This window comes from Gallus gallus, chromosome 2 (assembly GCF_016699485.2).
Source record: "Gallus gallus isolate bGalGal1 chromosome 2, bGalGal1.mat.broiler.GRCg7b, whole genome shotgun sequence".
NCBI lineage: Eukaryota > Metazoa > Chordata > Aves > Galliformes > Phasianidae > Gallus > Gallus gallus.
Window position 1 is genome coordinate 84,110,310 of NC_052533.1, and position 13,111 is coordinate 84,123,420.

The window sequence follows — 13,111 nt, forward strand, 5'->3', positions numbered from 1 at the left end:
GCGTTACTCACCGGCAGCTCCACGCTGACTTCGGTCCCGTCCAGGAGGAGGACGCGGCACTGCAGCACCGGCTTGCTGCCGCCGGCGGCGGGGATGTGGACGGGGGCTCCGGCGCCGTGCGCGACCCCGCCGGGGTGCGGCGAGGAGGGGAAACCCCCGGAGACGACGGCGGCTGCGGCGGCTCCTCGCAGCCCACCGTCCCGCTCGTCGCCCTCGCCGCCGAGCCCGCCTCGCCCGGCCCCGCGCCCCGCTCCTCGCCCGTAGCGCTGCATCGACCGCCGGCCAAAGGTCCTGCGCAGGAACCGCAGCATCCTGGGGGCGCCCAGCCCGGCCGCTCACACCCCCGAGCCCGCAGCTCCGCGCCCGGCCCCGGGCGCCTCCCGGAGCAACGCAGCAGCGCCGCCCGCCGGGAGCCAGCCCGCGCCGGGCGCCGGCCGGCCCGCCCCCGCCGCCCGCTCCGCCCTCCGCAGCGCCGCCCGCCAGCGGCACGGGGGGCGGGACGCGCCGCCGCCCCTTCTGCCGCTGACCGCGGGCAGGGGGAGCCGCTGAGGCGGGCGACCGGAGGGCACCACCTGTGGCGGTAGCCTCACGGCCGAGGCCGCTCGCCCTCGGCCCGCCTCAGCCTCGGCGCCTCACGCCACCGGCCGCGGCTGCGAAGCGCAGCGCGGGAGGACGAAGGGTCGCACCACGCCGCTTCGCCAGCGACTGCCGCGGTCGCTGGGACGCTCGCTTCGGCCGTCGGGGCGGCGCCTGCGCGGTGGCTGCCCCTCGGCGGGAGGGGAGGGAAGGAAGCTGCGCGGGGCGGGAGCGCCCCTGGCTTCACCTGAGGGGCCGCGGGGCGGCCCCAAGGAGCTGCCGCTGCGCCCGCCGCCCCGCCACCTGCCCGGCGAATGCGGCGCCGGGAGGGCGACCCTCGTGCCCGGAGGCCGGAGCGAGGCAGCCCGGCCACCGCCGTCCGGGGTTTGTGTGCAGACATCCTCAGGTGGGGCGGAGAGAGGCCCCCGCGTTCCCTTTGAGATCGGCGTGTTAAGGAGACAACCAGCAGGACGGGGTCCCGCGGAGAAAGCGTTGCCTCCAGAGCTTGCCGCTGTTTTGTTCCCCCTGGTTTCTGCGAGGCACAGCTGTGGCTTTATTCCAGCGTCACATCGCGTCCATTGGTATCAGAGTCAATAAGATCAGTACTTACATACATTGGCTCTGGGAGGAGCGCATCTGCCGAGGCGCCATGCATGACACAGTGGCAGCACGTCGTGTCTGCTGGAGCGATCAGTGTCACCCATGGCCAGCTACACGACCTAGGGAGTGTGCACAGAGGATATTTGCTGCTTCTGAAGTTCTGGAGATCTTTTTTTATAGAATCATGAAATCATTTGATCTGGAAGAGCTCCCCAAAGGCCACCTAGTGCAAATGCCCTGCAATGAACAGGGACACCTACAGCAGATCAGGGTGCTCAGAGCCCCCTGCAGCCTGACCTTGCATGTCTGCGGCGATGGCCACCCACCACCTCTCTGGGCACCCTGTTCTAGTGCTTCACTGCCCTTATTGTAAATAACTGCTTCCTTATGTCCACTCTAAATCTCCCCTCTTTTAGTTTGAAACCATTTACCCTTGTCACAACAGACCCTACTAAAGAGTCCTGCTCTGGGTTTGTTCCCCTTTGCCTTGCTCCCAGCCTGGCTGTCACAAGCATCCTTCTGTTGGCTGTCCGTAAGGCCTTCCGAAATGCCTCAGCTCATCTCTTTGTGTCAAGGCCAAATGGTGCCAACAAATTGCCTGCTGCTCCTGCATCCCTCCCTGTGCTCCTGCAATGCATGAGGTCCAGTCCTGGAATGCGTGGAGAGTTGTAGGGAGGAAATAAAGCTGGTTCGTTGGTAGCCAGCTTCTGGAGTCAAACAATTCACCACTGTTTTGTATCATGCTACCAGGAGAATTATCTTTAGCTATGAAACAAGAGCCCTGAGCAACTGTAGGTATGGAGGAAGCCACGACACATTTCTCACAAGATGAGAGGTGATAAAATGAATATTTACATGCTGGTTTGCACTCTGCCTCTCTACATTATCTCTTCATTTTCAGCTGGGCAAGCCCTGAAGTGATCTGGTTTGCTGGTAAATCTGTCCTGAGCTGCTTCCTCAGCACAACTGCTGCTTGCTTTCTTCCCCATCAGAGGCACATGAAGAAACTCCCGTTCCTTCTGTGGTCCTTGGCTATGCCATAGTTACATGTGCTGCTTTTACATCTTCACTGCAACATCTGCTTCCCAGTGAGTACTCCGGTCTCCCATGGAAGTCACACCAGCACTATCCATGCTTTGCCACTATGCCTATCAGCCTACAACTGGGAGAGTATTCACCTAAACCCCTTGCTGGCACGTGGGCAGTGCCAGGAATATGCGGGATCTGAAACCATAGGTGACACCTGCTAGCCATGACTCAATGAAAGCGAATGAAAGGCGTGATGCAGTAAGCACTTGGCTCTAGCTCTTTTAATTGGAGTTTTGTTTTTATTCGTATTTCTTTTCTGTCTGCTTTTCCAAAGTTTCATAACACAGGCAGCCAATTCTTGTGGATGGTGAACAAACCATTGACAATCCCATGGAGGGAATTTTCCTGCATCGGGTACATGTGCACTGTCTGCAGATCAGACTTCTTACTCACTTTACCTTCCGTCACTGCAGTCACATTCATGGATTGCCCCTGGCCTGATAGACTTTAACTATCTGCAAAGGAGTGCTCTAAATTTAATTTGCATGCAGGTAGAGTTTCTGTTCTTGAGTAAACGTTATGTCTTTACTGAGTAACATAAACAGACTTATCTTTTGCAGAATTTGCATATTCTGCCAGAATATGTTTTGTGATAGTCATTACTAAAGGAGACTTGCTTAAAAGGATTCAAACAAAGAGCAATTATTGGTGCAAATGTATATATCTGTGTTAATAACACTAGGGAAAAAAGAAACTTGAGAAGGTGTGACATACATATATGTAGGCTTTGGGATTTTTTGCTTTGTTTGTTTTCTAAAGCTATAAATGAAATGAAATTGTCTTGTCAGTAATTAATTAAAGGAGATACTTTTCAGCAGGACCATTCATTAGATCATGACATTCATGTAGCACAAGGCTATCATGTGTTTGTTTTCCTCAAAGCAGGTCAGCCATATGAGTAAATCTAATTTCACTGTCTTTCAGGAATGCTCTATATACAGAAGCAGATCAAGAATAAAATGCAAAAGTAATTCTGGGCTATGTGGCCAAGGGTGATTTGCATTTATATGCTATCTTTCAGCTAAAGAGATCCCAAAGCAGTTCTGTGAAGGGAAAAAAAAATAGAGAGAGAGAACTATTTCACCAAGTCTGAAATGCAGCATCTGTTTAACAGCAGAGAAAAACACTAGGAATCGCATGCACAGTCGTAATAGAAACGTGAATTTAGATAGACAGAAAGTTATTATGCAAATCACATGGCCATGTTATCAGGGCTAGTAGGTGTGTTCCTGCAGAATGTGCAACGCAGTCATAGGTAGTCGTGGCTTTCCTTAATAATACATCAATGCTAAGTGATACAAGAGAGCCACACGTGGAAATAAATTTAGTATTTCTCCATTTGAAAAAAATGTGACAGTATGCATACAGTATACAGCATTAGGGTATGCATGAATTTCAGCAGGTATTGCTGTTCATGTCATTCCTGTGTTCTGGGGGAAAAATATCTTTTTTTTCCTGCCTCAGTGAATAGAAAAGCAGCCAATTCCAGGATAAGTGTGTCTACATATAGGGCTGTTGTAGTATATCCAGAGATGTTTGTAAAGATGCAAGAGCAAAAAGCCTTTCCTTGAAAATCTGCAGAAAGATTTCTTGCTGAGTCAACTTTTTGCAGTGCCTCCCATCCATCTCCTAAGCAAGTTCAGTATACACCAGGTGCTTCTTTCCTTTAGTGAGAATTTTATCATGTTTGTACTGAACTCGGTTCATAGAAAATAGATATATTCAAATCTAGGTTTAAAGCACGAAAGAAAATGTTTTCAATGCTGTGTTAAATGGCTGAGATATCAAATGTACTGCTGAAAAAAAAAAAAGAGAAGGCATCTTTCCACTGATTATTTTAATTGTAGGGGAACCACGAAGATGCCACTTAGAATATTACCTATACGTAAATATCACATTTACGTTAGTGAAACACTAATGCATCCTTGAAATATTTTCTAACCACGATTATGTGTCTTTACGTCACCAGTGGATGACAGATATCTGTGGCTTCTGGTGCTTTGCAGGAATTGGTAAGACCTAAATTTTACAACAAGGCTCCCTGGACTGACACAGCAATGCTGGATGCTACTCTGGTATGATGGGGTAATGAATCAGTTGCTGGAAGCCTTCAACATGCGCTGAACATCACCCTAGAAATGAAACAAAGGGGAAAGTTTTGGTAAGTGTACATCCCATTTGGTTTAGATAATTAAAAGGCATTTCAGTTAGAAACGGAAGAGTTTTTTTCTCCTTGGCTCCACTTAGCTGGTGGCAGAAAGGATATAATCTCCTCGTGGAGATTCAGACTCTTCATCGTATGAACCGTTTCAGAGAGGCAGAGATGAAGGTGCGGAAAGAGGACAGGGCAAGAGGAAGAACATTGCACGATGAAGAACCTGGCAGAGGCCAATCAGTCAAAAAAAAAGGAAAAACTGTGGCAAGGAAGTATATCTAAGGAAGCAAAGAAGGAAAAGATGCAACTGCTCACCTGGCTGCCACATCATTTTCTTTGTCCCACGTGTACCAATACCAAGAAAACAGGAACAAAAAATTGAGGCTGAAGGACTGGACAATCTGTGTCAGTCATTTAAATTAAAAAATAAAGTTCATTTCCAGTTTGCAAACTTGCATTACTTACCACAGGCTTTGCTGAGATGTGGGACCAAACAATTAAATTATTAAAATATTGCTTGACAAAGTAGAAAAGTTCTGTCACTATTGTTTTTCAGTAAGTGCGTTTTCCAAGGCAGCGAACAACTCAGTTTAGAATATAAAAAAAATATTAAAATGTATTCTATGTCTGTCTAATAATAGTAATCTATCTGAGGACCAAACAAAATAAGTAACACCATCTACTTCCCACGGAGTAAGAACCTGCAATACAAGAGTAAGAACTTGCACATTGTTCAAAAAAGAAAAACCTAAGAAGGACCAAATCACTTAATCACCCCATGGCTTCTGATTTCAGTTCTACGGCGTATCGATGGGGAAGCACACAGCTCTTTCCTGTGTGTCTGTCGACTTGTTTCCATGAGTGACTGCCAGACACAAAGCCAAGTTTCTTTACAGTAGAACAATCCACGGTAGGACTGGAGAGCAGTATCTCTCTTTAGTATAGGCCCAGAGAGGTTGTGGATGCCCTGTCCCTCGAGGTGTTTAAGGCCAGGTTGGATGGGGCCCTGGGCAATCTGATCTAGTACTTGATCTAGCAGCTGGCAACCCTACCTGTGGTGGGGAGGCTGGAACTTGATGATCCTTGAGGTCCCTTCCAAGCCAAGCCATTCTATGTTTCTATGATTCTATGATTTGGAGGGGAAAAATATTTTCAAGACGTTAAATGGTTTAACAGCTAGTTGATCAACTTAGCTTTCTGACGTGCTCTTTTCCTACCACGATATATATAGAGATTTAATTAAAAGTACAGCTCTAGCTGAAGGAAATCTTTCCTAAATTGCTCTCTTCTCCTCCCCCATCACACATTAATTTGTATGTACAATGCAAAAAGACACTGCTTCGTGCCCAACATTCTCCTGTTCTTACTGCCCCACACTGTGCTGTGTGTGTTGTCCCACGCCTTGTTGCCATGAAGGCATCAGAATGCTCTCATGTTCTCCTGTGGCTGGAGTCACAGGACAAAACGTCTGTCAGGTTTGCAGGAGCCCTTGCCAAAACTCAATATTACAGCAATATAGACTGGCTGGAGCACAGAGAAGGAGGATCACAAAATCCTCCTTTACATCACTGGAAGAAGGCAGAAGGCAGCGAGTCCCAAACACACAGCAAAATTAATTTATTTTTCTCATCTTTCAAAAGTCAGTGATACAGAAAGACATATTTTCTCTAAGAAAACATTGAAAGACATTTGATTAAAGACTGGTTCTGCTCAGAGGGCACGGTTGCATAATGATCTAAGAGCAAAGTGCTGGGTACCATGTCTTCATGGTACAAGTTAAAAAACAAAAAGGATGATTAATCTCATATGTATCATCTATATAAGTCCCAGTACTTAATTGCACTGCAATGTTTGAATGGCATTTTTGTAAGAAAGCTTGATCGCTTTGACGATATTGTAAAACATTGCTGAGGAGACAGAAGCAACTAGTTTGTTTACTTAATTTCCCTTAAATACAGTCCAAATTAGAGTGCACAAGAAATCTGTCTTAAAATTAAGTCACTTTAAAAACAAATGTGACTACTAAGGAGAATTCTGCCTGAAATGAACAAATCCACTTACATGCCTTTGTTTCTTATTAGGCCATTAGCCCTAATAGTCACTGTGTCTGAAGTGCTCTGCATGCCCTCAGCCACAGCTGAACACAGTTGACTGGGAACAGATGTACTTCAGACACAGTGGCCTCACTCCTTTGCAAACTTGAACATATGAACTCTCCTCACAGCTGCAGTGCAGAAAACATCTGTCTTAAACCCTGATGGGTGGGAGCAACAGCAGACTAGGCAAGGTCATTAAGTGGCTTCAGGTGAAGCCTTTGGAGTCTCAAAGAGACGAATTCCTTTCTTGTTCCCTGGTGTGAAGCCATGCAGGGTGAAGCTTGCTGGGCTAGACGGGATTTCTTTACCCTGGCAACTCTGAAAAAGTAAGACGTGTCATCCAAATTATTAATATATAGTGAAAATAATTGTAAGCCTATTTAAATGTAAGTTCTTTTATATTGTATTACTGTGCTAAACCTCTTAGCAATTAAGGAAAAAAAAAAATTAAGACAGAAAAAAAAATGTACCTCCTTGTAATCCCTTCTCCTGCCGAAAGCACAGCAGATGTTTGATTCCCATGTTTACGTCTTTGGAGACAGGCGTAAAAAATTGTGTTAACAGGCAGGCAACCGTAAGTATTCTCTGTTTAGGCATTTAAGTATTCTTGCCACCACAGATGAACAGAACGAAATTGGAAAATCCACTGGGCTGTACACTTTTTTCCATGAGGGTTGCTCTGTGTGGAGCAATGCAGAGGTTTTGCGATAGGCAGGAAAGATTTCTGGCTCCCTCACTGGAAAAGGAGCTGGAGTGGGGTCACTGCCTGCTCCCTTCTGCCATCTGAGGAGGTGAGGGGGTCTTTTGAGGAAAGGTAGAGAGAAAAGGGGCATCTCAACTCCATTAGACCTGTCCCCCACAGGTGTATGGGACCATGCTACTCTCTGGGCACTCAGTGTGCAAAACGAAGCCCAGGACCATCAAGCCACCAATTAGGGACGACAGCCTAGAACCCTGTGCAGCCCAGCCTTCAGTGTGTTCAGGCTTGGATCCTGTTTCATAAAGAACTGGGGCCAGCGTAGTTTATTTGACCTGAGTGAACAAGAGATTTCAGAGTGCCTCTGGTGTTTCTTGACCGAAGACAAATGGACTGCTTGCTTTTTGTCAGGAGTTCTAAAGCTTTCTTAGGCTTTGCTCAGAAGTGAAATTATAAATGAAAAAACAAAGATCAAAAAAAACCAGTATTTTGTGTTTTTTCAGTCTTTTGAAACTGCTGAGCTGGTTTATAGTTATCCAGAAAAGGTAAACAGAAAGTTACTGAATTAGGTTTCCATGTAGACATTGAGCTAAAGGCATTATGACGACAACATTGCATTCATCAGCTGTCTTAAATGTTTGCAGCTGATGTTGTGTGTTTTCAACAATTAATGTTATATTGCATTTGAAAGATGGAGTAGAGAGATTCAGGAACAGAGAGCATGAGATCCACAGCAACACCTAGCCACAGAAGCTACAGAAAAAGAAGCTAAAACTGAAGTCAGGACAAATGTGATTATGGCAATGCAGTCTTAACTGGTGGCAGTGGCTGGAAGCAGCTGTGGGACGTGCTGGGAAGCTGAGATTGCTACCTGCCCAGAGTGTGGGAACAGCAGGGGTGTATTTGCATAATGATGCAAGCTAATGTTAGGAGCTACTGGGCTCCCAGACAGGATGTTACCAAGAGCTCCTTTGCTGTGGGGGGAAGACTTGAATCTTGGATTAAAATAAAAAATAAAAATTGGAGGTGGGAAAGAGATGAGTGCTTTCTTGCCCATGCACAAGCTCTTTGGAAGAGCAGCTCATAGTAAATTTGTGCTTTGGATGAATGTGCCAAGTCCTCTTTTCCAATCATATACCTTCTGTGAAAGACCTGCATGGCATGGTGAGAAAATAGTTATATTTTAATTTCCAAGGTTGACAGAAAAAAAAATGGGACTGTGCATGGTGTTTTGTAGTGCCAGGTCCCGTGTGCCTTGAATGTCACGATGTGGCCTTTCTCACACACCGCCCTTCCCTTGAACCCTGGAACTAAACATGCACTTTGCTCTTTCTTTGGACAACTCATAAAAATTTAAGTTCTTCATTCACGTGGAAATTTTGCATTTTTCAAACGTTAAACAGAAAAATCTTACCTTGGAGGCTTCAGAAAACTCAGATGAGAACATAGCCAGGTACAATCTAGAACTGACATGCAACTCTCTCTGGAAAACTTTCTTATTTAGCTACATAACAAGGACCATCTCCATCTTGCAGTGAAGTAACTCCCTGCTATCCACGATAAAACATTCGGCTGAGGTGTTATGCAGTTCCCAAAGTGCCTGGAGGCACATATTTGCAGCCTACAGAATTGTTTATGCAAGACTAAGAAAGGGAACCTAGAGTGATATGGCCTCCTCTGGTAAAGTCAGACCAAAAAAAAATCTCACTTACACATAACCAAAAACCCTCCAGGCCTGTCCTCAAGCAAAAAGCTTGGCAGCCATCCCATACTGGAGCTCTGCCCAGCCAAATGGGAGAGCTGAGGGCTACCCGTGGGCAACTCCCACTCTGAGATGCACAGCTTCTGGACTGGTTCTGCTGCTGGCATGGGGGAAAGGGTGAGCAGGGAGGCAGCTGCAGCCCAGATCACAAGTAACCTTGCTGCAGAGTGTAGTTGCTGTTTGTGCTCTGTGTGACACAAGCATTGAGCTCTCCACAGCGGGGCTGTGTCCTTACAGATGAGTAGCTAGGCTGCTGGTGTCTGTGAGTGGGCTTGGAGTCTAGTCCCAGGTAAAGCACATCGTAAAGGCTGGTGCAGGGCAAAGTTAATGCTCATGCTAACGAGGACGATGGTCTGTATTTGGCTTTCTGGCTCGAATCTTTTTACCACCTCCTCTAGGTAGATATAATTAATAGTGCGATTGTATGTCTTAGATATCAGCTAATGAATAATTTCGCAAATCGTAGTTAGCATCTGAGGAGAACTCCATGGCCGTTGTGAAAATTGGACCTCCACTCATCAGGCAGCAGGGCTGTCTGATAAGTAGCTTCGCAGCATGAAAGGGCCTATTCTTGTCTTCCTGAATGGCAGAGATTTGGAGGAGACATTTGGAGATGAGTGAAAATGAAAGAAATAATAAAGTAAGTGAACCTGACAAAAGAGTAAAGCTCCAAAGAATAAAGAATAAAATTAGAGAAATACAGGACTGCTTTTCTATTCTCTCTTACGTCCACCTTCTGCCCAGAGATGGGCAAAGTCTAATGTCCCATCTTCAGGAGAAATCACAGTTGCAGTCATATTGCTTGCCTAGCAGAGTGAGCAGGCAATCTTAGTTGCTTCAGAAAGAGCATTTTTTGTGTGCAGGTAAAAGGAAAGGTTGCACTTTCAGAGCTGATAGTGAAGTTGTTTGCTGGCTCGAAGCTTGTGCTAATGCAGAAAGTGACACATCAGGATGTACGAACTCATCAGAGCTCTGCTTGGGCAGGTTGATCCTCTGCCTGCCTCTGGCTTTGCACAGGAGGAGGAGGCATTGTGTGGGTCACTCACCTCCAGCACGAGGAGGAAGGGTGGAAGAGTTTCCAGGTGTGGGCACAAGGGAGCTGTCATTATCATCCTTCCTCCTCTCCCACAAGAACTAGAGGAGATGTAGCAAGACATATTGGAGAGTGAAGTGTGTGTTTGAATAGTTGGGGTCTTCTATCAAAAGCAAAGCAGCTATAGCTCAAGCATACTTCAGTTTGCTTATGTTGGGGGGTTCTGATTGATGGCAGGCTGAATCTGAATCAGCAGTGCACCCTGGCACACTGTACCCTGTGAAGTATCAGACCCAGCACTGCTAGCCAAGTGAGGGAAAGAGTTGTCCTGCTCTGCTTTGTGCTGTGCAGCCTCACCTTAAACACTGTGTGCAGGTTTGGGCACAGCATAAGAAGGTCGTAACACTATTAGAGAGAATCCAAAGGAGGATTACAAAGATGGTCTGGAGGGCAAAATGTGTAAGGAGCAGCTGAAGTCCCTTGGTTTGCTCAACCCAGAGCAGAGGCCTCATGGCGGCTGCAACTCCTCACAGGGGTAGAGTGGCTGTGCTGATCTCTCTGTTGACAGTGACATGGCCCAAGGGAATGGCATGGAGCTGTGTCAGGGGATGATCGGGTCTGGGTGTCAGGAAAAAGTTCTTCATCAGAGGGTAGTGGGCATGGAACAGGCTCCCCAGGGCAGTGAGCATGACCCCAAGCTGGCAGAGTTCAAGGAGCATTTGGACAACACTCTCAGGCATAGGGTGTGAATGTTGTTGTGCTACTGCGTGGAGCCAGGAGTTGGACTCAAAGATCCTTGCAGGTCTCTTCCAATTGGAGATATTCTATGGTTACATAATTATTTTGGTGGAATTCACAGACTTCACATGCATCCCCTACTCTCAGTCTGTTTCCTGGGCTTTGCTACTTTATATAAGCAAACTTTCACACGAGTTTGGACCCAAAACCCATGGGAACATTCTGGACAAATCTGAAGGTTAGCTGAAGGTCACAGGGAAACCGAAGTGAATACACAGCAGCGAGCATGATGGTGGTGAAGGAATGAACAAAATGCCGTTGCTCATGATAGGATCTACAATTCTATCTGGTTTGGCTGTTGAGGGAAATGTGATAGGAATATTTGAGAACCCTGCTCAGTATGGCAGCATGGTGGACACCTTTGTTGTTCTGTGTTAGAGCTCTGTCCTCTGATGGCAAACAAAAATTCTAAAATAAAACAAGCCCAAAAGCAGATATAAAATCCCAAAGCACTGCTGGACTTCGTACAGTTTAATTAAATGCCTAATTGGATTAAGAAATAATAATTTGGATTATTGGATTTACCACACAATGGTTTTCAAATGCATGACAAACCCAACAATTAAAAACATTCTGTTAAGTGGGGCAGTAATTGGAGGTCTCTCATTCTTCATGAATCTTGAAAGTACCTTTCTGAAACCCTCATTAAGAACACATAAATGAAAAAAGGGAGCGGGTTGTTTCACAGGAGTTCTTCGGAAAAAAAGGACTTCACTGGAACTTTGCTCTAAAATCATAATTATCAGTAACATTGACTGATTTGCTGAGCCTGATTAGTAGCTCATTTCAGAAGCTCAGTTTTTCTTTACCTGCATGCCCATGTATACCACATCAGGTATCTGAACTGAGCAGTAGAAGCAAACATTTAAGTTCATTACTCTTGGTCTGTTCTGACTGTAGTACTGACTCTAGTACTGACTCTAGAACTCTAGTTCTGACTCAATATCAGCTGCTCTGAATAGTCTTTCTTGAAATCTAGATGTTGCTTAATCTTGAGGACACCTGGAAGCCAAGGTGTCTGTAGTAAAAGCAACAAACAAGCAGCATGGATTCAGCTAGATCAGTGGTTTTTCATCTTTCCAGACAATCATCTTTTATATCTGATGAAAGGAAAACTGATTCAGATGTCTGAAATTTGAAAACATGGTTAAAATGTAAAGAATGGAAATTCAGTTAGGAAGCTTGGCACTAGTTCTAGTGCAAAACCCCTTAACCAGACAGATGTTGCTTTCCTAAAGGAATTGGAAATGGTGCAAGCCAATTTCCATCACAGAAGCTTGCTTGAAATGTCACCAAAATATGAGTTCCAGTAATTATTTCTAGCACTGGACAAATATCATTGTTCCTGACCAGCAATGTGAAAGTAACACAAAGTGAATATGTGGAATTCTGTCTAAAACAAGCAGCTCCACATTATTTGCTCAGCTCAAGAGGAGCACTGTTCCTGTGAATATTCACCATAATAGAGATCTGAGCACAGTATTTCAATAATAGCTTAAATAATCCTTGATCAGAGAGCAACAGGCTGGCATTAACAGCTGGACTGATTAAATCTTCCTCAGATTAAAATACAGAGTTGCAGGCCTAACTGCTGTTCCAGATGACTTAACTGGAGGAGCTGCTCCTTCCTGATACTCTTGGGGTGCCAAGAGGGAGCAGAGAAGAGCCATAGTCCCCAGGTAAGGCTGCAGTGGCATCTACACCTCTGTCCACTCTGAAAAGAAGGGGTACTGGGAAGGGTCCTTGGAGGGAGGCACATCTTCCCCACAGCATCCCTATGTCTGTCTGCCTTTGGTGACCTGAAGGACCAAAGATACAGTGTAGTCAGTCCTGATTTACCATGGGCTGTAAGAGCTGAAGTACTGGTCCCATCCAGCCCATCATCCCACCAGGATGGGATGGCAGGACATGAGACAGATATGTATGCACCTTATGTGTGCGGTTTCAACTACACTCAGAAAAAAAAAAGGCATGAAAAAGGATGCCCTGCGTTCAGCCTTTGGTATTGCAGGCTATTCCACCATCTAGAATTGTAACTTTTTTAAAGACATCTCTTGCTAAATCACTGTTGTTTGTTATCTGCAAAATAAAGGAAAATAGGTTGGCAGCAAGTGGAGGTGCTGCACACTTCTGTGCTTGGGAGTGGGAGCTCCCAAACTGAATCCCATCTACCCAAGTCTCAAGCCCTGAAATGCTTATCTTTGAAGGCTTGCAGGATAACAATCTGCAGTTTGTACACACGGATTCTGAGTTATTTGGGCAGGTCTGGGAGCACCACAATAGGCAGCTTAACCAAATAATCTAC

General features: G+C 46.0%; 1 protein-coding gene and 1 long non-coding RNA gene across 3 annotated transcripts in view; one reads left to right on the forward strand and one right to left on the reverse strand.

The window, feature by feature from the left end:
* Positions 1-429, reverse strand: part of EPB41L4B (erythrocyte membrane protein band 4.1 like 4B) — a 169,153-nt gene extending 168,724 nt beyond the window's left edge. For both annotated transcript variants that reach the window (XM_015282344.4, XM_015282348.4), the window contains exon 1: positions 12-429. In XM_015282344.4, the coding sequence (XP_015137830.2) occupies positions 12-311 (300 nt within the window). In that variant the 5' untranslated portion in view covers positions 312-429. The remainder of the gene's footprint in view (positions 1-11) is intronic.
* A 311-nt stretch (positions 430-740) lies between these two features.
* On the forward strand, positions 741-4,871 carry LOC121109631. Its single transcript, XR_006937435.1, has 3 exons — positions 741-2,756; positions 4,235-4,426; positions 4,513-4,871. It is a non-coding gene; the product is annotated as an uncharacterized LOC121109631 (long non-coding RNA).
* The last annotated feature ends 8,240 nt before the right edge of the window (positions 4,872-13,111 follow it).